Source organism: Musa acuminata, chromosome BXJ3-8, assembly GCF_036884655.1.
Source record: "Musa acuminata AAA Group cultivar baxijiao chromosome BXJ3-8, Cavendish_Baxijiao_AAA, whole genome shotgun sequence".
Classification (NCBI taxonomy): Eukaryota; Viridiplantae; Streptophyta; class Magnoliopsida; order Zingiberales; family Musaceae; genus Musa; species Musa acuminata.
Genome location: NC_088356.1, coordinates 471,044 through 497,261, shown reverse-complemented (window position 1 = coordinate 497,261; position 26,218 = coordinate 471,044). Strand labels below are relative to the sequence as shown.

The 26,218-nt window shown below is 38.1% G+C and overlaps 3 protein-coding genes across 9 annotated transcripts; 1 reads left to right on the top strand and 2 right to left on the bottom strand.

Annotated features, from left to right (window-relative positions):
* Positions 1 to 263: 263 nt before the first annotated feature.
* On the bottom strand, positions 264 to 5,300 carry LOC135645529 (sm-like protein LSM5). The gene is made up of 4 exons (XM_065164008.1): positions 5,031 to 5,300; positions 4,822 to 4,945; positions 1,792 to 1,864; positions 264 to 536 (listed from the first exon to the last, which is right to left on the bottom strand). Exons 1-4 carry the CDS (start codon positions 5,062 to 5,064, stop codon positions 504 to 506), a joined length of 264 nt encoding a protein of 87 aa, XP_065020080.1. The 5' UTR covers positions 5,065 to 5,300; the 3' UTR covers positions 264 to 503.
* Positions 5,301 to 6,360: 1,060 nt separating this feature from the next.
* On the bottom strand, positions 6,361 to 16,484 carry LOC135581572 (cyclin-T1-3-like). Of its 7 annotated transcripts, XM_065164004.1 has the most exons (7): positions 15,697 to 16,484; positions 15,442 to 15,523; positions 14,039 to 14,173; positions 12,712 to 12,887; positions 6,750 to 6,895; positions 6,579 to 6,648; positions 6,361 to 6,496 (listed from the first exon to the last, which is right to left on the bottom strand). In XM_065164004.1, the coding sequence occupies exons 1-6, from the start codon at positions 16,218 to 16,220 to the stop codon at positions 6,617 to 6,619; spliced, it is 1,095 nt and encodes a 364-aa protein (XP_065020076.1). In that variant the 5' UTR covers positions 16,221 to 16,484; the 3' UTR covers positions 6,361 to 6,496; positions 6,579 to 6,616. The 7 variants fall into 7 exon arrangements, 4 of the variants coding, with proteins under 4 accessions (XP_065020076.1, XP_065020075.1, XP_065020078.1 ...); XM_065164003.1 differs by having other exon boundaries at positions 6,361 to 6,648; positions 15,697 to 16,482; XR_010498816.1 differs by lacking the exons at positions 6,361 to 6,496; positions 6,579 to 6,648 and adding an exon at positions 7,148 to 7,378 and having other exon boundaries at positions 6,812 to 6,895; positions 15,697 to 16,483.
* A 6,479-nt stretch (positions 16,485 to 22,963) lies between these two features.
* LOC135644389 (heavy metal-associated isoprenylated plant protein 33-like) lies at positions 22,964 to 25,019 on the top strand. The gene is made up of 3 exons (XM_065161922.1): positions 22,964 to 23,097; positions 23,226 to 23,301; positions 23,449 to 25,019. Exons 1-3 carry the CDS (start codon positions 23,059 to 23,061, stop codon positions 24,690 to 24,692), a joined length of 1,359 nt encoding a protein of 452 aa, XP_065017994.1. The 5' UTR covers positions 22,964 to 23,058; the 3' UTR covers positions 24,693 to 25,019.
* Positions 25,020 to 26,218: the final 1,199 nt, after the last annotated feature.

Here is a 26,218-nt window from a genome sequence, read left to right as displayed (position 1 = left end):
AATCATGTGCAACAGTAATCCTCCGTGTCTCAAGAGTGGGTCCACATCATTTCTCCAGTCACTTCGCACAATCATAACCATTCATCAACTCTCGGTTCAAACACGAGACACAAGTAATGCAAATAGAGTAGAAAGAAAATAGGTACCAATATACCGTGTTAAGAAAGATCTATTTTAGTAGATGAGTCCGGCATTTCTCGTGCACAACATTAGATTAGCAAGTCCTAATGGCCTAGAGAGAATTGTACATAAGCCACCCCATCTGCTGCAAGCAATATGTTCAATAATGAAGCATCAGGTAATCAAACGCAGTCCAGATAGAGTTTCAGGAGAAAAATAGTTGATTGACAGAGAGTAGACATTTATCTAGGGCATGTACTCAGAAGCTAAATGGCTGGAACGTACTTTGAACATTTTTGATATATTAAGACAACTTAGTGAACCTAAATATGCTAAAAGGCTTCAGCTTGCTTCATTAAAACTTCCACATAGAAGTTGCCGGCTTACTCTGGATCCGGAGAACCACCAGGGACCAGCTGCACAACAGATTTAATATCCAGATGTTAGAGATGGCAAAGGAAAAAATATTATGGGTGTGTATGTGAGATCAAGTTTGTTTCTCGAATGCATGGTCATGAAAACAGATATTAGAAGATGCCTAACATGCAAGCAAATTATCCTCAAAGATCTAGCTTGACAAAAAGGAAACAATTATGAGCTAGTAGAAAGACCAAATGACCGATAATAGCATCATAATATTATTGATAGGAGCAGGTGATTATTCTCAGTGCAAATCTCTGATCCCACCTGAAAACTCATGTTAGATCGATCAAGGTCAACTAATATAAGCTTAGAGAGTAACAAGTACATTCCTTTTATAGGTACAACCATTTATGTGACATTCTTAAATTGAGAATGTCATCATCCAGGCTCCATTATGAATGAAATAGCTAAAAGAATGTACATATCAGGGGAAAACAGGAAAGAACGCAAGATGAATTAATCTATGAAACTGAAAAGGAAAATTATCTGTTCTGTTCATCTTCTAAAAATCAAATTCAATGACTTTGCATGTTTTCTTTTTCATTTTAATCAAAGAATCCTCATGTACTCGAAATTCACTAGTAATGCTGTAGATTGAGAAAGTGACGAATTCACATGCATCAGACCATTTTAACAGTTTCTTCAATTCTCACTATATAATTCTCAGTTGTTTTCACTGCATATCCACCACAAAACATACTGCATAATTCCTTTCTAAGCTGTGCATTACCTTTCTAAACAAAATCATATGAAAAAATAGCAGTATACATAGTTACATACACAGAAAGAATACCTAATTCGATAAAAGAGGTGGCCAAAAAAGCCTTCTAATCCGTAGAACTAAGTGGCCTGTCATAGATGATGCATGGTGACAAGAAAAGGAATGAAGCTCCAACACAAAAAAAAAAGAACATGATGGACTACTATGTGATCAGCTCATAGAAATTAAATACAGTTTGTAATAGTATAGATTTAAATGCCCCCATTGCCAAGCAAACAAACAGCCAAATAGTGTCCTAGTAAATGCCAATACAAAATAGAGGTTCTTGATGAGCATTAATTGGATAGTATGTAAGTTTCAAGATATTATAAGATCCATAATAGTTTCAAGTTTTCAGCTGTAAATTTCAAGAGTTCAATAGAACTAGAAAAGAATTTTCTTCATTGCCAAAGTTGAATATAAAAGGAAAATTGTCTGAATTACTAGAATTTGATAGGTAAAATAGCAAAGGACATAAGATTGCTTACAATGGCGATGTTGTTTCCATTTAGCAGTATCTGGTCAAGTTTTGTTATCCTACGTCCTTCAGCTGTAATTTCACTGAAATAGGAATACAGTTAACATTACCAACTGAAAGAAGTTGAAATAATCTTTACACAAATAATCAACTGTGTTTCTCAATTCAAGAGCAGAAATATAATTTGAAACAAGCTATTACATTGTTACAAAGTGGCCAGACCCCGCCCAACCTTTGAGGGTCGTACCGTATCCAGCCTTAGACAAGGGATCTTAATTTTTCTATCTTTGTATTTTCTTTTAACAGACTCCCGTTCATATTTTTAGTTGCTCTTTTATATCAAGTTGAGTTGTATCTTGAATTGTGTTTGAACCTCTGAGTCCTACTTTTGTCATATATGGTTGGGAGAATACTTTAAGCTATTAGGAAACATGTTTAGAGAGTGCTAAATGTACCATCAGACCAGATCTTCTCAGATACTAGGATTTCCATAGAAGAAACTCTTCGTGAAGATATTTTAGTTTACCATATATGGTGCATTGTAAGCTTCACAGGCTATTCTTGGATATTGTTTTTTTGTGCACTGAAGTTGAAATATTCTAAAAAAGAAATTCCTAGTATTTATTCTTAGGAAATCCATTCTCCTCGAACTGGGAAAACCTTATACAGGTGACATATCCTATCACAAAAAATAGCTCAGTCCTGTAGAGTGTCCCCTGGAGAAAGTATACTTCCCATATGGGATGAATATGAACACAATTTGACATTAGAAAAATCAATTGACATAAAATTCAGATTCATGATTAATGCTACTCTCACCAAACAATATCGGAAAACCTAGAAGATAGAAGATTGAAACATGAGATAAGTAATCTGTTAAGAGTTTTCACTTAAAGCAATGATGAACGATCTTGCCCTTCAAAAGTTCATAAATAACCAGACTTGTGTATTTAGCTACTGTGATGCTATATGATTGTCCCAAGATATGACTTCAGAACAAATTTGTCTCCATCAAGGTTTTTATCTCAGCATTGCCAATGCATAGCTTTATGGTGCTAATACTGAGTAAAAATATCCTGATCTAAGCAGCCTACTTGGCAATCAACTTGATTAGCCTGTCAACTAAAATTCATCAGCCATTTAGTAGTGATAAGTAATTGCATGGGACTTACGAGCTTGTTTCAACTAGACTTTAGCCAGAATTGTGTTCATGCAAGTTCTAACCATTTCAAGAAAAAAAACTGGTCTCACAATTATGAACTTGACATGGTCCCAATCCAGCAAATCTTTTTACTCACCCCAAGATAAACAAAATTTGCATATCAAAGGTATTGAGACTATATTTTATAGAGCTATACATTGTGTTGCAGTGATTGTCCGATTTGAGCTTACAAGCCCAGCTAACAGAAGTCATCTAGTGATCAGGTGTTTGAGCTATTACCTAAAGTGATTATAAGGTCTATGATACATTTGGCAGAAACAAACACCAATAATAAAAGTGCTAAAGCGAAATATTTTCCCATATTTCATTGAGCAATAATGACCTACATGAAATCATATGAATGAGAATACCAAGTGAGCTATTTTTGGCGAACCTTTTTACACTAAAGTCTATTAGTGTCGGATGGATAATGAGATTCCAAATATCATTTCAGGAAATTTTTTTAAGAGGCTAAATGGTTAGACAGCACATCTTTACCCTATGGAGCACTGTCAATGCAAACAAAGATCATGAATTTTGTATAACCCTTAAAGACTCACATGGATAAATATTGATGACATCTGTCAAATGAAATCACTCTGATAAGGCTAACTGCATGTTTTGTTATGGTGATAAATAAGGTCACCAACAACTGTGGAACATTCAAAATCACACGAACTTGTCCGAGAGGAAGAAGCTTCAAGTTGTGGGGTTTTTTCACATTTCCTGTTCCTCACGCTTCCCTATTGTTGATAACATTATTGATATTATGACAAGTATATAAACATAGGGTTAATTGCAACACATGAAACTCTTTCTTTTTTGGGTTATATTAATCAATGGACAAGAGGAGGAAAATAGAGACTAAAGAGCGAAAGAGGGAGAGGAAGTTCTGGTTCATGTTAAATGCATTGGAAACAACTCTTTCTCATTTAATTATAATAATTAGGTACATACATTTAACCAAGTAATCTATGCAGACTGTCAGAATTATGATTTCTATTTGATGTAAAACAAAAAAATTATGCTCATGGAGAAGCATCATTTAGCAATTGGAATAAGTAAATACTATAGGCCTTGTTTTATATGAGTAGAAATATAAATGGATCTGACCTAGTAACACTCATATCCACACATTACCAATATAAATCACTATTTTAATTTCCTTAAGCATAGTCTCATGCTTAATACAAGCATTGTTACCTATCTAATCTTATATCAATCTTATCGACAAAAAAGAATTCAACATCGAAGGAAAACAAGATGCTATGAAGAAACATTTTGAAGCTTCCATAAGTGTCCTATAATTATCTTTAACAACTAGACAAGAGATGGATATTTCAAACAAGTACAACCAAAAAGGTATCCTACAAGAATCATACTGGCCACGTATTCAAGACAGCTAGCAAATTGAAGCATCATTGTTTATTATAGTATTAAGAACCTAAGTTGCGATGCTTAAATGATATCTTATGAACATTAAATTTTAAAGATTTTTTCAGAGCAATAAATAATTATGTTGGTTGTGCAGCAAAGGCGAAGATTTAGAAGAGATAAACATGTAGGGTATACAGCTTTGGGAAAAAATGGCCCATTTTTCTAGGTTACACTGCCCTAAGACTGCTAAAGGTCTTTTTTTCTAATTCCTCTAACAAGTACTAGTTAAAGGAGACTTGTAGTTAATGAAAAAAAAAACATTTAAAACTAGGTAAAACTAAACAAGACCATCTTCAAGGACTTTGACATGGAAATAGAATATAACCAAAACAATTCTAAGTAGTCAACATAGAAGAAGAGGGAAAAGACATCGATACAGGGCATGCGAATGGAAGTGATTACTATTCGGTGACATCTTCAAGGACCATGTTGACGTAGACATCGAAGCCTTTAAGGGTCCCAACGAGTTCCTTGTCGCCTTTCATTATAACCCATATCTTCGACCCAATGCACCGATCGATCAGCTCTGGGAGGCCGCACGCAGAAGAAATAAGTCGGAAGTTTAGCGAAGAATGCAAGCGAGAAAAGGACTCAGGGTTAGAGACGGGTACCCGCAGGGAGCAGCTGGGAGGGGTTGTGAGACATTAGTAACCCTTTGGTTTGGTTTTGGGACTCTTCCTCCTTCCTCAGCCCCTCTTCCGAGCAGAGAAGACTAGCTGGAGCGCTGCTGGAGACGAAATAAATAGAGGAGGAGCGTCGTGCTGCTGCCGAACGATCGGGCAGGGGAGGGCGGAGTGTGCGATCGAGGAGGAGGCGGACTCGGTGTCCCGCTTGCCACGGCGGGATTAGGTTTCGCCATAGTTTTATGGGCGGGTGCGATGGTGGGAGCATCTAATCTGACGGTGGACATATGTTGACAATCCATTAAAGAGCATGACACATGATATAAGTACGTATGTACGGGGGGGTTCGGATGGGGTTAACCTCGATCCGCGTCCCATCCATCCAGCAATAGATCAAATCGGATCAGGTCAACTAAGTCGGATCATCTGGTGGAAGTTACGATCCATATCCGATTCTGAAGTGGGTCGGATCACATTAAAAATGAGAGATTCACAAATCACTCCGCTCTTATTATTTGCGCAATCACAATCAATACGATGACAAACGCAAAGACAATTTACTTGCACTAACCATCATATGCTTTTCTGCCAAATGACAAAAAGGAAAACAAAACAAAAAAAGTTACCGCTATGCTATCGTTCCCCAGAAAGCTTCCCACCAAGTGTCTTGACTTTTTCTCTAGGTGAGGAGGAGGCACGACACTATACAATTTCAATATTTGTCCCCCATCTCAAATAACTCCTAAGTCACTTCCGTGAAGCTTCCTTGGGGGAAACAAAGAAATTTCCAATCTGTAAAGAAGAAAGTGCACGTCAACAACTCCTGAAAGCCTATGACCAGTTCATGCGGTTACCAGCATACGCAGCCAACAAATGTATTGTTTGGCCATGCCAAGAATATCCCCAATCTCTTGCCAATTGGACCAACCAACCAGCTTACTGCTGCATCATTCAAACATACTCAGTGCTGTATGATTCACTCCTTTTTCCTCCCAAACAAAAAAAGAAAGAAAATATACTTCATTAACTACCCATCACAGGGACATTAAGGTCTGTATACCAAAAAACGAAAATTGTATTATTCAATACTAGAGATGTCCCACACCAATGCAATTTTTTTTTTAAAATAAAACGGTATATAAGAAATGAGCTTCAGAGACCTCGATCAATAACTTAATGCCAATTAAGTTATTAATCAAAGAAAGATGCAAAGCCTAAATCCATTCATCATTCCATTATCAAAGCAAGATGCAAAGATAGCTAGTAACCAAAGAAAGGACCACAATGCCATTCAGAAGAACCCTGACGTACGAGCTGATTGTTTGATAAAACCAGAAAATTTTTATAACTTCAGTAAAGGTTACAAAAAGCAGTGTGTGGTACATTAGAAACTTGAGTGCTAAAAGACTATGATTTCAATCACTATTGCAAGCACCAGAGAGAAACTTAGCTGGCTGAAAATCAAATAGAGGCTTAAATCTTTCTTGCTAGGGGAACATTGGAACTAATACAATCTGATGGATCCATACTACAAACCTGTCGTATAACATCTAAGCACAATAATCGGTCTCGTCTCAGAGAAGCTCCATCAACTGTTGGACAATATCTGCAACTCCAACATACAAATAAACAAAGATGAATCAAGTCCTGCAGGTAGAATATAAAAAGGTCATCCATGGCAAGCACAAATTTGTTCAGTGTCATTACCCTGAAGGATAGCTGGTGTCGTCCGGAACTCATGCCAAAAACTTGGATAAAGAGCAAGCTCATAGTTTAGGCACTTGGCGGCAAGCAATACAGCTCCAGCAGCGATATGACGAGGCTTAAACTGAAGGCAAAGAGAACTGCGGTATCTGCAAAATTATAAAACCATAAGCATTTGATTAAACAATTGGTCCATTGTTATGATCAGGGGCAATAACAAGCTAAAGATGATAAGCTAATAGCCAAACCATTTTTCTGTGGCAATGTTTTAGTGTCCCAAGTTACATGACGTGCTCCAAGAATTAACATAAGCAAAACGGATGAGATAACAAATATAAAATTATGACAGGATAAGAATCATGGAGCAGAACAAACAAGCCTACATGCCAAAGACTCCTTACCAAATATCAAAGCAGCAGTCCAGCTGATATATAGTCTGAGAATCTTCAGTTGAAATTCTGTGTTAGAGCTAAACTATAGCATGTCTTTGGTAACTATGCACCAATTCCTGAACTCAGGAATGCTCCCGTCAAAGTTCCCCCTCCCATTATCCATATACTCAATCAGGAAAGTAGTAGAAATTTGTGACACAAAGAGAGAGAAAACAAATCTCTCCTGGATGCTTGTAGCTTCTGCTTATCAGTGTATGTCAAACATGAACTAATCAGATACCCTGCATTATGCAAAAATATACCAATGCACATGCTTCCCTGAATAGCTAATGCATGCCCAAGAATCATGAGCAGGTTGAAGTATTAATTGGTACCTCATTTTGAACAAAAACAATTAATAGATGTGTATTTACACATCCGATGGTCCTTAAGTAGTTGGAACAAGATTCAGCCTATTGAACTTAAGCAAGACATCATTTTAAATTCAACTCCAGATCACCATGGTGTTGTGGGAAGCCAAGAGATCTATAACAACTTTCGGTCAACCATCACCCTCAATTCCACACACATATACCTGTAGATGACCATGCAATGCTCATACTAGTAAATGAAACATTCTGGGAAACAATTTATTATTTTAGGATATTGATATTTTTACTAGCATAAAAAGATACCTTACTAGAAGAAGCTGTTTGGAACTCATACAGATGACATAGCAAACACCTGTTTTTACCTCAATGCAAATAAGAAATAAAGGACATCACTGGCAAACTGTTGGCTACAAAAGTTTAGGAATGTTATGTTCTTAATCATTCTCTTATAGTATTATAACATATATAGAACTACCTATTCTTAAGAGTATTGCTGGCTCTGGTATATTATCATTGTGTTAAGTCTGTAAGTAAAAAATTTCATTTAACTTGCATGCTGAAAAAAGATGCAAAGGGATAAGATTTGGTTCTGATTCCAGTTAGTTATGGAAGGACAGAAGGCAGAGAGAGAGAGATAAAGAGAGAGAGAGAGAGAGAGAGAGAGAGGAGAAAATAAACAAAAAATGGTTCTATAAGTTTCAACTTTGTGATTAGTATATAAAAGTTGACACTTGGAGAAGAGCAGAATTGGACTGTACAGAAAAGATCCACTAAAGAACAGGAGTGAGCAACTAAACAAATAACACAAACAAAAGATAGTAGAAGACTCGAGGGACACAGGAGGACGATGATATCAAATCTGACCATAATACAGGAAGCAAGAAATTAAATGAAAATCAAAGAACAAAATAGGAAGACTGGCTTTAGTGTTTAATTGCCAAGTCACCAGGAAAGGATTTCAGGCATCTGAAATCAAGAAGAATAATTAGAGATCCCGTGATGCAAAGTGCTTGAGATCCATTAATTGTGTGATAACCAATTCAAAATCATATTAATACTTTTCATCTAATATTTGTCCAACTCTTGCTATTCGTCAAAAAGTGCTTTGCATGAACGCATATCCTCCAGCTAAGAATATCACATATAGCACATTAGTCTTGTGAAGAAAACCCTGCAATTTATGACATATCAAACAATCAATATGACACAAGAAAAAATGACCTGCAGAAATATTGTAGTACAAGGACATGACACAAAAACCATATTGATAAAAGATAAAAAAAAATATGTAATAAGGTTTCAAATACCAATCAAACTGGTTTGTACCAACCAGTCGGCACTGACTGATATTCTATTTTTTATATTTTTCAGTAACATGCTAAGGTACAAGTCGGTATAATACCCAGTATGCCAATCCAATCGGTTGTCAAACCAATATCAGACCCATGTTTAGATCATTGCCATATAATTCCAACATTCAAAGATATATAATTCCAACATTCGAAAATACTCCTGAGTTCCAACAAACAAAAAATAAAATGTCAAACAAACTATCAAAGATCTACAAAGAAAAGCATACCACAAACATTAAATCCAAAAATAAGTCAATCCATGCTTTCTTTAGTTTGCAATGTTTTTAAAAGCGCTAGGCGCCAAAAGGATCCAAGGTCCCAATTTCTCGAGGCCTAGATGCTCACCTAGAATATTAAAATATAAAAAATATATAATATAATTGATAAATATGATTATATAAATAAAAATATGACATTAAATTGAATTTTTTTATGAATCTCCCTTATTGCTTTGCACACTTGCCATTAATCCTAAAACCCTAATAACAATTCTAAATAAATAAAGATTAACAGTGCTAAATAGGGGCTAATAACGAATCTAAATAGCGATTAACAATGGTAAATAAGGATTAAAATTTTTAAATAAGAATTTGTTCTAAATAGGTCAACAGTTCTAAGGATTAATATCAGTTTTAGTTTATTATATGGTAACAATAGTTTTAATATTAGTTAAGGATTAGCAATCTACTGTTAACAGTATTTAATCCACTGTTAACAATAGTCATAACAATAAAGAGAGAGAAAAGGTGTCACCAATGGTGGAACGTGGGGAAGGAGAGGTCAGTGGTGACGGAGGAACCTTCCGACGACGACAACGACGATGGAGGAAGCCACGGACGACAACAACAATGATGGAGAAAGCGGCGGACAATGACAACGATGGTAGAGGAAGCTACAGACGATGGCATCAAGGGCAAAGGAAGCTTCAGATGTGTCCATCAGTGGTAGAGGAAGCTGCGAACCTGTCCCTCAACGACAAAAGGAGTTGCACATGGAAGCAGTGGCGGTGGAGGGAACTACGCATGAAAGATACAGCAGTGGGAACATCGGACCCGTCCATCGACGGTAGAAAGAGCGTTGGACCTGTGCATCGACGGTGGAGGTAGTGGCTAGCAGAACCAGAGGTGAGTCAGGGCGGCAAAGTACCTAGGGTTTATAGGTCATACGTCGAGGGAGGAGCGTGCGGGGGGGTTTTACTGTTACTATTTATTATGCTTAGTTGGTTTAATTGAACCAACAAAGTTACTGTTCAACCGAACCGAAGTTATGGTTCGATTGCTCGCCTTCAACCAAGCGCTCACCCGAGGCGCCCGGGCAATGCTTCATTGAAGTGCATTGCTCAACAACTGTGCAAGGTGCTCAAGCCTCACCTCACTTCGCTTGAGCGCATAGGCAAGCGCCCAGGCGCCCTTTTAAAACACTGAGTTTGCACACAATAATTCCACATGAAGACACAAAAAAGGCAAAAATTAGTACCCATTTGGCCATTGGTTTATATATTGGTGTCAATATAGAACCATGCTCATCCAAAAAATGTTCCAAGAGAACATGCATATAGAAAACCAGAAAATGCATCACTAGCATATAGATATCTATGTCTCCGTATGAGAAAAAAAAAAGCTTAATCACCAAAAAGAGAAAAAAAAAATACTGCCATAACAATCCTTTCAAATTATTCAAAAATTCAGTTGTTCATTAGACATGACTGCTACTGTCACAACCTCCAATAGATGAACTTAAAAGAGTAAACATATTGATAACCGCAATGAGAAAAGGAGCAACGCTTTAGAATCCAAGAATTCATCACACAAAAAACCAACTAGTCTAGTTTGAGTTGTAAGCCATTCACTTGCTTGTGGCCTATTTCTTCAGGCCTCTTTTTCAGAGGCCTAAGAAGTTACTCAAAATGATTTACCATCCAGAACTAAAATTGCCAAACTCATAAAAAGTGGTCTTTAAATTCTGGAGACAGAATGTTTGATACAGATTAAAATGACAGTTCAAGGAACATCATGTACCATAATCACAGTTCTATATAGATTACTGCATCTATGCATGAATTACATAATTATCCTAAAACCTAAGAATATCAGGAAAGTGTGGGGTGATGCATTTATCAAGATGCAAGAACATGCTTATGATAAACTACATAATTTAATAATAATTCATTAATCTGATGACTTGCATAATAAAACAAAAATATAGACTCTTCATCTTATCTCTGTCATTCAAGAGAAAATATCATAAAATGATTCAACTGCACATAACTATGCACAAAACACACAGGAAAAAGACAAACGAAATAGAGCTTTCAATTGTAGTACCGTAGGAAAAGATTTTTCAATGTAGGTGGAAATCCTGTCTTTTAATCTGTTGCATTTGCAATTAGGAAAACACCATATTTTACTCAAATTTTGTTTTGAAATAAGAACTACATTCAACAGAAGCCTGCAGAACAAACGAACTTCTGTAACGTCAAAAACTCTTGAGTAATTGTATTGTACTAACCCCCTAATGACTTAAAACCCTGAACTCATAGACACAATTCTATGGATCAAGTATGACCCATGCTCATCCCCATGATATAGAGGCATGCATCATGCTAACATATAATGGCAGTACATACTAATGAAATCCAGGAGAATTTTGTCTGATTTATATAAATGACATAAGCAATGTTAACGTGTGCTTTAGATGATCTGTATCATTGAATGGTGTCTATCACACCATTGATCATGTCAGACTTAGTTAATATGTCAAAGATAAGATTTATTTCAAATAGGCATCAAGCACATATTTTCTTCCATAACATCTTGAAGCAGATAACAATAAAGGAGAATGGGGAGGTAGTTAAATATGGAAAACTTCAAAGGGATTCTACTTGCAATGAAGTGAAGTAAAATCCTGAAAAACCTCAAAAGACCAGTACGGGAAATAGACCAGAAGACAAAAATCAATAGAGAAAAATCTTCTTGACAGTGCCCGAGTATTACCCACACTTGTTCAAGTAGATCAATACAACGAAAGAAGGAATGATAGACTTTATTACCACAAATAATGATGCAAGACAATAGGTTTGTATTCAATGGTAGACATGAAAGCAAGGACCTATGGTTGACAAGGCAGTTCTGCATTGCAAGTTCAAAGGTACAAGAAGTTAAATTGAGGGTTTGTTTCACTATATCACATCAGCAAGTGTAACTAGTAATTGAAACAAGCAGATAATGGACAGATCAAGCTCGATTCATTTTTTGACTTGATAAAGCTCCGCTTGAAGGCTAGAGCAGAGCTTGAACTATTAAAAAAGGCTTCAAAAATTTCCAAACCATGATAAAATGATTATGGTGAACACCTAAATAAGTGGCTTGTAAGAATGGTGCACTAACATCACTCAAACAAGTAGCTTCACCTAAATACTTCCAGATGGAACTCCATTTCCACATAAATGTGAAAAACGAAACTGACGATGCAATAAACCACAATGGACTTGCATTTGTAAGATGGTAATCTAGCAATCGCTATATATAATGCATACAAGAGACTGAAAATTCTCAAACTTTGGATATCATTGAGAGTACTATTACATGTTCCAATGCTAAAACAATATCAAAGGACAGTTCTGCAAAAAAAACTTCAAAATGTATGATAACTAATAACATTATGTTTGACACATATGCTTGAAATAACTAACAAGCCAAAACAAAATGTATGATAACTTATAACATTAGGTACCGATGAATAAAAATATCAATTCGATACTTGTCGAACAAACTAAACCTTCCATTCCAAATGAAATAGATGAGTTGACATGGCGAAAGCAATAGGCAAATAGCACAACCAAGATCCATACCCTTCACTGACAAAATTCCAAGCGACTGTAAGAAGAACAGATTGTGAAAGTCCAAGTTTGTTAAGTACTGATGCAAGAGGGACATATGGGTGCTCCACTTCAAGTTCAAAATCCAGAGTAGTTAGTATCTTTTGTTCAGTTTCAATGACCCGTTCACGGTATTGCTCAAACCAATCCTGCGTAACAAAAAGACAACACAGTTTAAATAATGGCATATTTACAATGTAGTTTTGGCTAGCATTCATATGAATATGTATCAGGTGGTTGAACAAAACATGCTACTTTGGTAATAGCAGTAAGATCATTGAACTTCAATGCATAATCCTGTTATACTTCATGCAAAGATGAGGTTCTAAGCAAATTAACACAGAATATAGAGTCATTTGAAGTCGAATTTCAGAAAATGAACAAAACTCAAGAATATTAATAATATATCTCAGACCATGCTAAATGATATGGTTTAGATGGTCCCCAGGAATCCAAAAAGTTAAACAAAAAAATGCCTAGCTCTTCTTTCCTCAACCTTTAGGGCCTTTGGGTCCAATCTCTTTAAGCCAACCTGCTTAGTCTATGACAAGTCCAAGATTTCTTTTTTATTGTGAATGATCCTGATACTGGAAGCCCAGGAAACATTTAGTGTCAGAAAAGTAATCCTAACCTAGAGGTATCAGGATTGGCAGAGTCATAATCTAGGACTAGATAATCTAGGGCTTGATAATGTTTATCACTCCATATAACTCTTTTACCATGCCTCCAGCCATCTTTAAAGTTTGAAGATTCTATGTGGAGTTATGGGCAATCCATTTGGAATGCATAACATCTGCTTGAGTAATAAGCCATCGAGGGGCTCGCACTGAAAGGAAGAAATTCATTCTGCAAAAACTCCTAGCAAATAAAGGTTAGAAATTTTATGCTTCTCAACCTATTTGTGTCATTCTAGATGCTGAAATTTGGAAAATCATAATTTCTGTGCTTAAAATATCTTAAGTTTCTCCTCTCTCAAGAAATTCGTGAAATTGGAGAAATCGACTGATTACGAATATCTTTGAAATTCGCCTTAATTGTGTTCTGCATAAAAGCTAAAACTGAGATAACATTTAGAGATAAAGAAGTCGTACCATAGATTGTTGAGTCATTTTCTCTTATGGTCATTGCATACATAGCAAGTTTCAAGTTACTTTAGGTAAGGTGACCATAGTATCTGATAATAAGACACATGCATAGCAAGTTTCGAGTTCATCAAGGATCCTTGGACTGGCAGATACTCAAGAGTTTTACAAGTACTTATTATGAATAATTCAGAATATAAACAGGTCAAAACATTTACCTTATGATGCAAGTATGGATAGTAAGAAAGCTCTAGTTCTTGAGAAGTTTCACATGATGCCCTGAGCATAGAGTTCAAGACACATGGTGTTTCCTCAGACTTTGCTGCCAGGAACAGAGCTGCTGTCGCAATCATCTGAAAAGATTGCAGGGTATTAAAAGAGTTTGCTAATATACTAATTTGCTAAAAGAAACATAACTAAGAAATATCACTAGAATAAGAGAAAAAAAGATGTGCTTAACTCTACTAGAAACATTGGATATGTTGCTAAATGGCAACGCATTTGCAAAATGTCCCCTAAACTAATGTATTTATTAAAATGATAAATACACTAGAATGATCCAACATCAATTATAACATAATCTCGATTATTCACTGTAATGTCTGCATTAGATCTCCAACAAACAACGTTTTGGTCTTTCCAAACCTCAATACTAATAATACACGAAGGGATCACTTAGTATGTAATTGATTTTCTAATCGTGAATACTTACTCTTAACAAGTAGGTAAGAAGAAACTAGGCACAAAGTAGCCAGACGACCAAATGGCCAATACTCTCTAATATGAAGTTAAAACACTAGCCCATCCAACTTGATATTATAATAGGGCAATAAAATGTAAATGACAAAGAAGTAACCCAGTGAGACTTCTCAATCCAAGAGATTCAACACCATATTATATTAGCATACATAAGTATGTTAATACTTTTCTGTAGGTTTATTCAATTGCAGAATTTTTTTAAAATGGATCACTGCAACATGGCATAGAACCAAGACTATGTCATTATGGATTGTTGCATCTTGGCATTTCATGGAATCTTGCCATTGCGTGTTTTATGACAATTGACATAATCAAAGATCTCCTACTGAAGTCTCTGGTCATAATTATATTTTGCTGAAACCAAATTCCAAAACAGCCCATCCAATTTATAATAGTTGTTTAACACAGCCTGAATAAAACTTCAGAAGACCCTTCTTTATGGATCTTGTGCAAAACAAAATTTTCTCATATGCTAATTCAGAAAAGTCCATAAATCTGCAACATACAAGAATAAAGCTGTACATTGTTTGGTGTTGGAATTTCCTTTACTTCAGTAGATTATACTAGAAGCCACAGCAACAATGAAACAAGGAGCGCAGCAGGTGCTCCGAGCAGTTCACTCATGCAAAAGGCATCCCAAAGAGAACCATCAAGCGAAAAGACATCAACTGGGGCAAATAAAAGTTAAGATCTTTTGTTATGGAATGAACACGGGAAGCACAAAATGTGCATCCAGTGAATAGCATCCATAACTAATGTCTAATTTGAAGCACGATCAGTGGATGCATCACGAAAAAAAAAAAAGAAGCAAAACATAGCATCAGAAAAGCACAAATCAAGGCAACATAGCTCCAGAACTCACAAATCTATCGTGGCAAGCATGGGACCTCCGGAAAAAGAAGCGGTGGCAAAGAACCATCGCTGTTCCAATAGTAGTTTGCGGCCTGCAAAACCAAAGTAAATGTCATAGGAAATACCAACAGAATTCTTCGAGGAAACATCTGTACGCCAATCTAACACCGATATCTATTAAAAGATCAGATTATTTTCTCTATCCTAATATCATTATGTCCAGCCTCCTGGACGTCAAAGAAATAGCGGGAGATGAGGAAATTACAGCTCGAGTCTCATCCCGAGATTCTGAAGGTACGAGCAGTAGGAGTACCGCAGCTGTGTCTCGAGCAAGGGATCGATGCCATCCTTTCGAGACGGAGAGCACCTTTCGATCTCATCCCTCGACACGAAAGCAGCGTTCTCCCCTTCCGACCTCACCGGCGCGTGATTCTGTCCGGCGCTTGGGGGACCGTAGCGCGCATCAACACCTCTCCTAGGCGGCTGCAGAAAGGAACTGCTACTGGTGGACGCTATATTACCACCAGCGCGACCGTCCCACGTAAAACCATCGGACCTCATCCTCCTCCTCTTCAAAGGAGGCGGACCGCCGGGGGCGGCGTAGGGATCGTTAAGAACAAAATCTTGGTGTCTTCTACGGAAGGGGAGTTCCCTGCAGGGATCGGAAGAAGCGGCAGGATTGGAGATGCCAGGGATCGAGATGATCCTCCCATAGGGTGGCCCAACGGCGCCACGATTGGAGCCATATCTGTGGCGATAGCCGCCGGTGATAGGCTGAGAGACGGGCATAACTTCGATTTCGATGCGTCGATGGATGGAAGAGGGTTTCGGCTGGGAAGCCGGAAAGATTGGAGGGGACAATCGGGGGAAATTTTCACGATTTGGAGGAGACGGATCGGAGATCTCGATGGAGAAGAGAGGGCAGCAGAGAAGGGAAAGCGGTTAGGTGAGAGGAACGAAAACTTCAAAGAGGGAGGAGCACTTATCACGACCTAACTGGCCGTCTCTGGATTCCTGGTTCTTGTTGTGCGTCGGCCATCGCAGGTTTATCCTGCGGGGCGAGCGTTTCCCCCTGCTCGATTGATGTGTGAGCACGAATCATGATGCATGGACAAGTAATATAGCGCCAATGGGTTTGACGTGTCAGCATGCACGGATCTCGATGCATTTGCCCTCAGATGGGTTGGACTAACGGAAGTCCAGCAAAGATATATAATAAAGGTCGGTAATAGTCAAATTTCTCATCTATTATTAGTATTCATTCGTTCTCCCCGATGGATATTTCAAATTGGGCCATTTTCTATTTTTTATTTTTCTTTTTGCAGAGTGTTTATTTTTTTTTTTGTAAAATATAAAAAATACATTTGATTCCAAAAATGATTCGACTATATAGCAGAAAAACTAGAAAACAATTGGCTCAAGATGAATTGATTCTTTTTTCTTTTTGATTTCTCTTTTCCTTAGGTGAAGTAATTCTACGAGACTCTCCTCGAAGGATACTTTCCTTCTGCAAGACCTATTGACTTATTGATGCAAACTTTCCTTCTCCATATATATCCATTGTCTCTCTTCATTAATCTCTTGAATGTTAGAATTTTTATTTTCTATATTTTATATCAAATTAAGATCGAATCCAGATCAAATTAGGGCATAAACGTACTACTATATTATCAGATTTTATTTTTGGGAACCTGAGCTACATTACTTTGAATGAGATTATAATATTTTTGGGTTCTTCTTTAAAAGTCGTATATCTAAAAATTATTTTTAAAAAAATACTGATATTTTCATTAAATCTTAAAAATATCTTATGAAGTCATAAATGATCTTTTTTGTAAAAAAAAATTGGGCATTTAAAGTATTCGTTTTTAATTAATTTACTACTTAAAAGGTTGAAATTTTCTCTTTTTTTCATTTGTTGTCAAATTAAGATGTATCGAGATTAAATTTGGCTACAGACCACTTATATGTTACTAATTTTAAGAGGATTTTTGAACTCTAGATTAAAATTGGCTACAAAATCACTTTATATTACCATACAAGTCTTTTAAAAGTTTTAAGATTTTTTTTTACCTTATGTTACATTGTTTATGAATAAAATTATTTTTTATGACTATTCAAAATAATATAATCTCATTCAAAAATAGTATAACTCGGGTTTATTTTTTCAAAAATATCAAATTTTATGAAAACTTAAGATTTCTTATTATCAATGAAGATTCTAATTGTCCGAGTTGGAATGAGATTAAGGTTTGGTCCAAGTTACTATTCATATAATATTAAAAATTAATAATAAATTATTTAGGATGAGGGCATACCAAAGGGTCCTTTATATATGTGACCCTAAGGATGGCTATGTTTGGGTTGAGGGCACACCCGAGGGTCCCTTATATATGTAACAGCGAGGATGGTTATGTTCGGGATCACTAGTGGCTAGATGGGAACATATGACTTTTTGGGCTAAATCATGGTACAATGTTCATCGTGTACGATACTCGTGTTGATTGGCTTAGTATAGGTCGAATCATGGGAACACGTGGACATTGTCTCTAATCATAGGGTTCAAATGATCGACGAGTCGACCATATGGTGCTAAGGCCTTAGGCTGTTGATCACGTGTTACCATATGATGACATCGTGTTTACTATGTCATTTTTTACCTATTACTAGTCCCTCACTTCTGGGGTCACTAGGTCATACCCAAGAAGCATTTTGTTTAACACCATTGACTTTGATGAGGGTATCTATTATTCAACCTTTCGATTGTGCGTTATCAAAAATGTATGTTCGACCTCTTAACTATGCATCATTAAAGTGCAAGTTTAGCCTTTTGGTTGTGTATTGTCGAGGTGCATGTTTTAGCCCTTAGGCTATGCATTGTCAAGGTACAAGTTTGGCCTTTTGGCTACATCATCAATGTATATGTTTGGCCCTTAGGTTATGAATCGTCGAAATGTACATTGAGCCTTTTGGCTATGCATCGTCAAGGTACACATTTGGCCATTTGAATACATAGGAATTGATGTCTCATTCGATATGGTTTGACCATGTGTACCTATGTGCACCGTCTTCTCCTTGATTCTTGATGGTCACATCGATTTGACTACTCGTCGAATCCATAAAAAACCTAATCCTTATAATGATAGACTAATACGATGACAATGTAGTACTCGCTTAAGCATCCATGTGTGGCTTGCGTATGCCATCGAGAATCAAACGATCATAATGATTGTGGTGCTCGTGCATGTCCAATAGTCTGTCACAACATAGCCAATTAATTAAAGTAACAAACGATGAGGCGAGTCCCCTCATTGGTGAGTCCCTTTTATAATTAGATATTATAGATTGTGTTAAGATCTTATAACTACTAACTCTTGGATTTCAAATAACATCTTGAATATATAAAGGAGGCTTTCAATGTTCATATTGAATTTGAGCTAATTGTCCCTCGGCCTAGCCTGATGATTGACCCTATGCTTCACAACACTTCTTCTATACTTCTTTTGATGCCTTAGAGGTAGGGCTTAGATGTCCTTTCCATCCTTTCTTTGTCGAAATCCTTGATTTTTAAAAATTTTCTCTTGTCTAAGTGGTGCCAAACTCCTAGCATCACCTGGTTGCATGTCTTAGGGAGTGTTGAAGGCTCGACATTTTCCTATCATAGAACTTGCTACAGGCATATTTCAAGGTGAGATTTAGAGATTTGGATTACTTTTTTTCTATCCAACCTGATTGCAAGAGTCGCAAGAGCACATTCTTTCAATAAAGGATGGAAAAAATATTTTTTTCTTTATTTTTTCATGGAGAGGGTGGCTGGTCAACCTAATATAATCCACCAGGAAGTTTCGGAACCTTGTCTTGAGGTTGAGCAGGTTGGAGCGAGAGCAACACCATTGATTAATTGGTCGTGACCGTATTTGAGGCCACGACCATTTTACAAATGAGCGAGACATGACTCGTAAAGGTTGAAATAAGTTACTCTCCTCGAGGGGGGGTCAATATATAAATCTATCCCTCCCTCCCTTGTATCTGGTGATGATAAAATAATTTAGAAATATAAATTTAAAGAAAGATTATTCATCAAAATGATATATAAGTTTTTAAGGTTTGAAAGGCCTTTAGAAAAGAGGTGACAAGAGGATTGTATAAGAGTCAACTAAATTAAAAAAAAAAAAGTTATTATTCCTCACTGATTCCATACCACCCATAGACATAGACTAACTAAAATTCACATTTGTATTGTCTGCTATTGTTTTTAATGCGATAAAGATTGATACCTAAGATCATATTTTCTTTCTTTGTTCTTTTTTCTAATAAACAAGTTTAGGCTGATATGGAGAGAAAGCTTGGGAGTTACATTTAACAATTTTAGTGATTAATCGAGTGATTTGACATGAGGTATCGATCGAATCAAGGTGCCAAGTATCCATCCATATACACCTACTTGTATTGATTTGACATGAGGTGCGTCGGCATAGCAAAGAGAAAGAGGGAGAGGAATGATGATGATAATGAGAGGAGAAAGAAGAGGAGGGAGAAGAGGAAAAAGATGAAGGAAGGAGATGTGTGAGAAACAAAGCAAAAGGATGCCAATTCTTTCTCATCAATGAAAAACCAATTCTAATCAAACCCTTTCCCATGGTAAAGTCATAGCAACAACCTTCACAATGTACCATCAAACCCTATCCAAAATGAAGAGAGAGAGAGAGAGAGAGAGAAAGATTTTTGGGCATCATCCGAGATTTAAGGTCGGCAGGTAAGAGTGTGGGCCAAACCGGCACGACCAGTCCATGTTGTTATTGGACCCCAATTCACTATGGTCGGACATGCCAAAGCATCTTTCTTTTTGCTTAGGTTGTACTCATTTCGCCCATGGATGGATGATACCAAACAAAAGACGGCACCATGTTATGTTCTACCTAAGAAAGATGAAGTCTTTTATTTTTCTTAAGTAAATATACATCACAAAGAAAATTTCTGTATTCTTTTTGTGAATATAAGCAACAAAAAAAAAAGAGGGTGTTGTCATTATCCATTGTTGGATGCAAGATTGCATCGAATCTATTATAAATCCCACGAAGCACAAAGGAAACCGAAGTCTCATCGGGGTGGTATGCTTTTACCATCGAGAAGAAATGATTGTGTTATGTACTCGATTTATAGTGTTGTGGATAGTGACATCCTGAAATATCATCAAGAGAATATTTTAAGAGACTTGACAGGGCAGAAAAAAAGGTCAAAGAAGATGTCCAACAGTGTTGGGAGGGAGAGAAATTTAAAAAAAAAATTAAAACAAATAACAGGGAACAATCATAATATTATGATTCGATAATTTTCATCCACAAGAAAATTATTGATCGATTACAAGACGCTTGAATTGTCAATCACTCGATTAGAATTCTCGTAATATACACTCTCATATAAATCTAAAAAAGAATAAAATTATAGAGGATAATTCTTTCTGGAAACTCTTAGGATAACCTTCGAACATCCAAAATATTTCTCATATCTTGTTACCTTCAAATTAAAACCTAGATATATATCAAATATTTATAAAAAATTAAATCTTAATTTTCATGATTTTTTTTATCACAATGACTCATTCTCGTACTAGAAATATGTGATCCTCATGAGATATAAATTCTAAAATATATACTAATCGCAATAATCTCTTTTAGTAATATTTTGTGTACTATTACAAAGAGAAAATACCTTTACTTCATTTTCTTTTTAATATTTATCACTCGTTCTTATTGAATCTCGATAATCGAATTTTTTTTTAACTCTAATTCCAATTATTGGAAGGGAGAAAAGACTATTAAAAAGTGAAAATAAATTTAACATGGCCTAGTAACTCCCTATCTGCATCCTTAAAGAAATTAATTTTTTTATTATGTAAAATTAATTATAAGATTCTTGAGTTATTTATATTCAAGCATAAATCTTAAGAAAAAATCTTATGAAGCTAACCAGGGATTAGCTTTGAGACTTTCTAACCTATGTAGAAAGCGAAGTAGACATCCTTATCGAGATGGAAGAACTAGAATAAGAATCTTATATTAGGACTTGCGAATCAAAAACAATCTCATATAAATAGTTAATAAGATTCGTAGACCTCCAAAAAGTCTTACAAAAATCTTGAAAATACTTCTCTCTATATATAACTTCGGATAACCCAAAATAGCTAAAGTAATTTTCATATGTTAATATATAAAATAAAAATTAAAAAGTACGTGAAAATATTTATAAAAAAATCAAATCTTAATTTATAAAATTTCATTTCATGACTTCTTCTCCTATTAAGAATCTTAATAATTGATCGAGGATCCTGAGTCCAGATATCCTAAAATACTCATCATTCAATCTCAACCCGTCATGATCTTGCATTTGAGCATTTCAGCGTTGTTCTCAGTTGATCCGTAAATTTTCAGAGTAATCACTGTCGTTCCGTAGAGGGGAATATTGGTGCACTCGCCTCGGTGTTTGCGTCTATGATTCCGGCGCATCTGGAAACAGCTGCCCACGGCAGCACTCACATCTGCGATTTCTTGGCGTGGCGTGTGTGCATTAACTCAGAGATTTGTCTGGTTTGCAAACCAACACGAGCAGTACAAACCCCAAGAGTTCCTCAGAGATTTTTTTTCCGGTGAGAGTGTCCACACAACGGAGTTGGCTCAGTTATCCATGAAACATCAGGTAGCTTCCCTACCGTAAGCAACCATTCGGCCATCGTTCGATGAATTGAATCGTGTCAAAGCATCGGTCAGTTGTCGGAACAAGTTTTGCATCACCTGATATGATCAATGTGGTGATCGATCACTGTCTATTCATTATCCTCTTCTTCTTCCTGGTGCATCACACCAAACCGATGAGCATGAATGAACAGGAGGAGGAGGAGGGGGGGGTGGTGGTGGTCACAGTTGACCCCACTAGCAGAGGGGAGTGGGATGGTTCGTGAAATTTACGAAGCACGAGGATGTGTGTCAGAACAGTGGCATCCATTAATGCTTGCTTTCATTGAATCAGGGGGCTCCTCTTTCCGTGTTTGTTTTGCCATTATTTATTGAATCAGATGTTTCTTACCGCGGCTGGTGCCGATCTTTCACTAAATTCCGACGGGCTCCTCTGACAAGGATTCAGCGCTCCACTCGTCTGCGCGCAGCTCGCCATCATTTATTGAATCAGGTGTTCCTTACGGTGGGCCTGCAGCGGTCACCACTCTCCTGAGACGAGCTACGCTGCGGAGGGGAGGGAGGTGGCTCTCTTCTCGACGGATCCAGCTGGGTAAAACCAAAGATTTTAACTCCAAGGTGAAAGGAAAAAAGACGGAAGACTTCACTCGCTGCAAAAGCACGTACGTGGTGGTGATGGCTGGAAGATGGTGAAAGCGAAAAGGCTAGTAAAAGAAAATATAACAAGCCAGAGTTAAGGTCATTCTCGGTGAGCGCACATTATTGGGACCGACCATGCTGTCACTGTGCAGAATAAAATAATATATAACACCGGACCGTCTCCTCGTGGGTTTTAAATTCACCGGGGAATCCATCAAGCAGACAGTGGCTTCCGCCTGTTGCCCTTGTCCTTGTTCTCTCGGATCTCAAAGGCGTTGCTTGGCAGGGTGGAAAGGATGAGTAAAGAAGAAGACAGCAAGTTCCTCAAAATACAGGTAAATTAACCCATGCTCGTCTCTTTCTTTACTTTGCTTCTTCTTCTTCTTCTTCTTCTTTAATCGTAATGCTTTGTGATGTTCGGCTGTATTTGATTCTGAATTTTGGTTTCTTGCTTCATTTGCAGGCATGCGTACTGAAGGTGAACATATGTTGTGACGGATGCCAGAAGAAAGTGAAGAAAGTGCTTCATAAGATCGATGGTATATGTCATTTCTGTTTCTTATTGTGACACTTTTTTTCATTCTGTATGTACATCAGAACGCTATTCTCGTCAGATCTATGGGTTTCGATTTTTCGTGCAATAATCACCAAATGCTTCATGGCAATTTTTAACTGGGGGAGTTCAGGGGTCTACACTACCACTATAGATGCGGAGGAGAGGAAGGTGATCGTCACTGGGAATGTGGATCCTGCCATCCTGATCAAAAAGCTTAGCAAGGTTGGCAAACATGCGGAGCTGTGGCCTACAAAGGGTGGAAACCAGCAGAACCTCGCCAACCAGCTCCAAAAGCTCCAGTTCGAGCAAGCCAAAGGACAACAGAAGGAGAATGGAAAGACCAAAAAAGGTGGTGGCGGTGGAGGTGGCGGCGGCGGCGGCGGTGGTGGTGGAGGAGGAGGAGGCAAGGACCACAAGTGGCAGCAGCCACAGCCGCAGCAGCAACAGGCAAAAGGGTTCAAAGATCTCAAGTTTCCAAATCTCAAGGACCTGAAGTTGCCGTTCAAGAAGGAGAGCAAAACTGTCAAGTTCGACCTTCCTCCCGAGGAAGAGATTGATGATGAAGGTGACTACAGTGATGACTACGATGAGTTCGACGACGAGGACTTGGACGACCTGGATGGGTTCGATGATGAGGACATGTACGATGACCCCAAGATGATGAAGCCCATGAACTTCCAACCGATTGGAAATGGTACGGGAAAAGATAAGAAAGGCAATGGTCATGGTGGTGGTGGTGGTGGTGGTAAGGGAGGAGAGGTTCAAGTACCAAACAAGGCTGTGGGTGGTGGCAGCAACATCAATGGTGGGGGAGGGAAAACAGGTGGTGGCGGTGGTGGTAAGAATGGTGATGGGGCCCATGACAGCAAGAATGGAGGGGGAAATAAAAACAAGGGTGGCAATGGCACTGCCGGGAATCATGCTAATCATGGCAATCCATCCCATGGGGGCAATAAGGGTGGTGGTGGTGGTGGTGGGAGCAATAATGGTGCGGGAGGAGGGGGGGGCCTTCCAATGGGCCAACCTAACATGATGGGTCCGATGGGTCACACGCAACCAGCCATGGGTCACATGGGGAGTTTTCCGGCTGTCCAAGGCCGTCCGGTTGGAGACGGCGCACCGCCCGGCTACTTCCAGGGTGGGATGGTGCCGCCGGAGATGATGATGGCAGGCGCAAATCCATACCAGCAACAGTACCTGCAAGCACTGATGCAGCAGCAGAGGATGATGATGATGAACGGCCAAGACCGTCCTGCATTCCCTCCCATGGGCTACGGCTACGGTCGGCCGGTGTACGTGCCACCGCCTCCTCCCCCTGGGGAGCCATGCACCATCTTCAGCGACGAGAATCCCAACGGTTGCTCCGTAATGTGATGGCCGCAAAGTGAGCTCGATAGTGTCTTCGTTTCTTTGAGAGTGTTAAGCGAAGGGCAGCACTGAAGAGGGTGGGCCGTTCCTCTTCTCTATCCTCCTCATCTCCCACCTTCACCCAAATATGGTTTTCTTTTCTGGGATTTGGGTATAGTTTTAAGCTAATGTGTGGTTATTACTGCGGGTTTTAGCAATATATAGTTGGGGGAGGGGAGGGGTTTCTTTCTCTCATGGTTCTACAAGGTGATGATGTAGAACAAACAATACATGATGATAAATGCTTATAAGATGGAAAAGGGTGTGTGTGATAGTACGTACATCTTTTGGTAATTCCGATTCCCACTTTGGCCGCAGTATTCCATCCATCAGCTGAACCCGCGAGATATGTCGTTGTGCTCGGTGGCTTTCATACTGGGCGGCAACTCGTGGTGTTAGAATTAGGTAATCTATCCGCTTCCCCTTGTCGGATTCAACGAAGTGGAAGACAATAGCGAGTGGGCTTGTCCGAGAGAAGGCAAGCTGATTCATGGTTACGTACGCGTCAAGGAAGCTTCAGTTGGTCGATTCAAGAATTGATAAGTGGAAGTGGCGCTGGAGACGCTGCTATGACAGTGCATAATAAATAATACGCACAACTACGCCTGCATTAATTTATTTATGCCAGAAATATATTTTTTCATGTAAAATAAGATATATATATATTTATTTATTATTTTTTCAAATGATATATAGTCATTTTTCACTTCATTCTCCGACCGGTGCCTGACTGCGCCGTGCACGACCGACACGCGTCCTCCTCTCCGCGGCCAGCGCCTCCGCCCGAGCGACTGTCGGCGACGCTGCTTGCGCTGGCAAATTCACAATTAGGATTTAGTTCTCAGTGATGACTACAAAAATTGGCCTTGAGAGCTTTGCGTTGTAACTTGTTGGGTTTTAGATGAATTTGCTTCATCAAATTGATAGCTGTCTTCTTCTATTGTTTCGTTAGATTCAAGTTGCTTGACTTGTTGGAGATTTTGTTTTGCTCGAATCGTTATATTCTGTTTGCAAATTGATATCTCTTTATTTTGTTGAAGAAAATCTTTTATTCTGTTGAGAAAAATTCTCCTTCCTTCTTACTGTCGATTCATCACGATGGCTTCTCCACATTCGACGGCAAAAGAAAGACTTTCTACTACTGCTTTTTCGTCGTTAGGCCGTCGGTGTGATAAATTTCTCTTTAGTAAACGACAACTATAACTGTCTTTTCCACTACCACTCTGCGCCAACGTCTATTCCCTTTCGTTGTGGCGTCTCTAGTGCTACGCTCACCAGCATTGCCCCCATCTTTCCTCCTCTGCTATAGCTTTCTTCTCTATTGTAGCATTGTTGTAGCTTCCTCCTCTATTGCAGCTTCCTTCTTTGCTGCACCTCTGTTGCAGCTTTCTCCTCTGTTGTACCTCTGTTATAGCTTCCTCTTTTGCTATAGCATCATTGCAACATCGCTGCAACTTCCTCCTTTGCTGCAGCTTCTTCCTCTGCTACAACTT

Coding starts and splice junctions, on each gene's coding strand:
- LOC135645529 (XM_065164008.1), bottom strand. CDS start 5,064: ATGTCTCACAACCCCTCCCAGCTGCTCCCTGCGG. Junction 4,946..5,030: donor CTCCCAGCTGCTCCCTGCGG/GTACCCGTCTCT, acceptor GCGGCCTCCCAG/AGCTGATCGATCGGTGCATT. Junction 1,865..4,821: donor CTTGAAGATGTCACCGAATA/GTAATCACTTCC, acceptor TTCCTATTTCAG/TGAAATTACAGCTGAAGGAC.
- LOC135581572 (XM_065164004.1), bottom strand. CDS start 16,220: ATGCCCGTCTCTCAGCCTATCACCGGCGGCTATCGCCACAGATATGGC. Junction 14,174..15,441: donor ATGCTTGCCACGATAGATTT/GTGAGTTCTGGA, acceptor CAATCTTTTCAG/ATGATTGCGACAGCAGCTCT. Junction 12,888..14,038: donor ATCCATACTTGCATCATAAG/GTAAATGTTTTG, acceptor TTTGTTACGCAG/GATTGGTTTGAGCAATACCG.
- LOC135644389 (XM_065161922.1), top strand. CDS start 23,059: ATGAGTAAAGAAGAAGACAGCAAGTTCCTCAAAATACAG. Junction 23,098..23,225: donor GCAAGTTCCTCAAAATACAG/GTAAATTAACCC, acceptor CTTCATTTGCAG/GCATGCGTACTGAAGGTGAA. Junction 23,302..23,448: donor AGTGCTTCATAAGATCGATG/GTATATGTCATT, acceptor GGGGGAGTTCAG/GGGTCTACACTACCACTATA.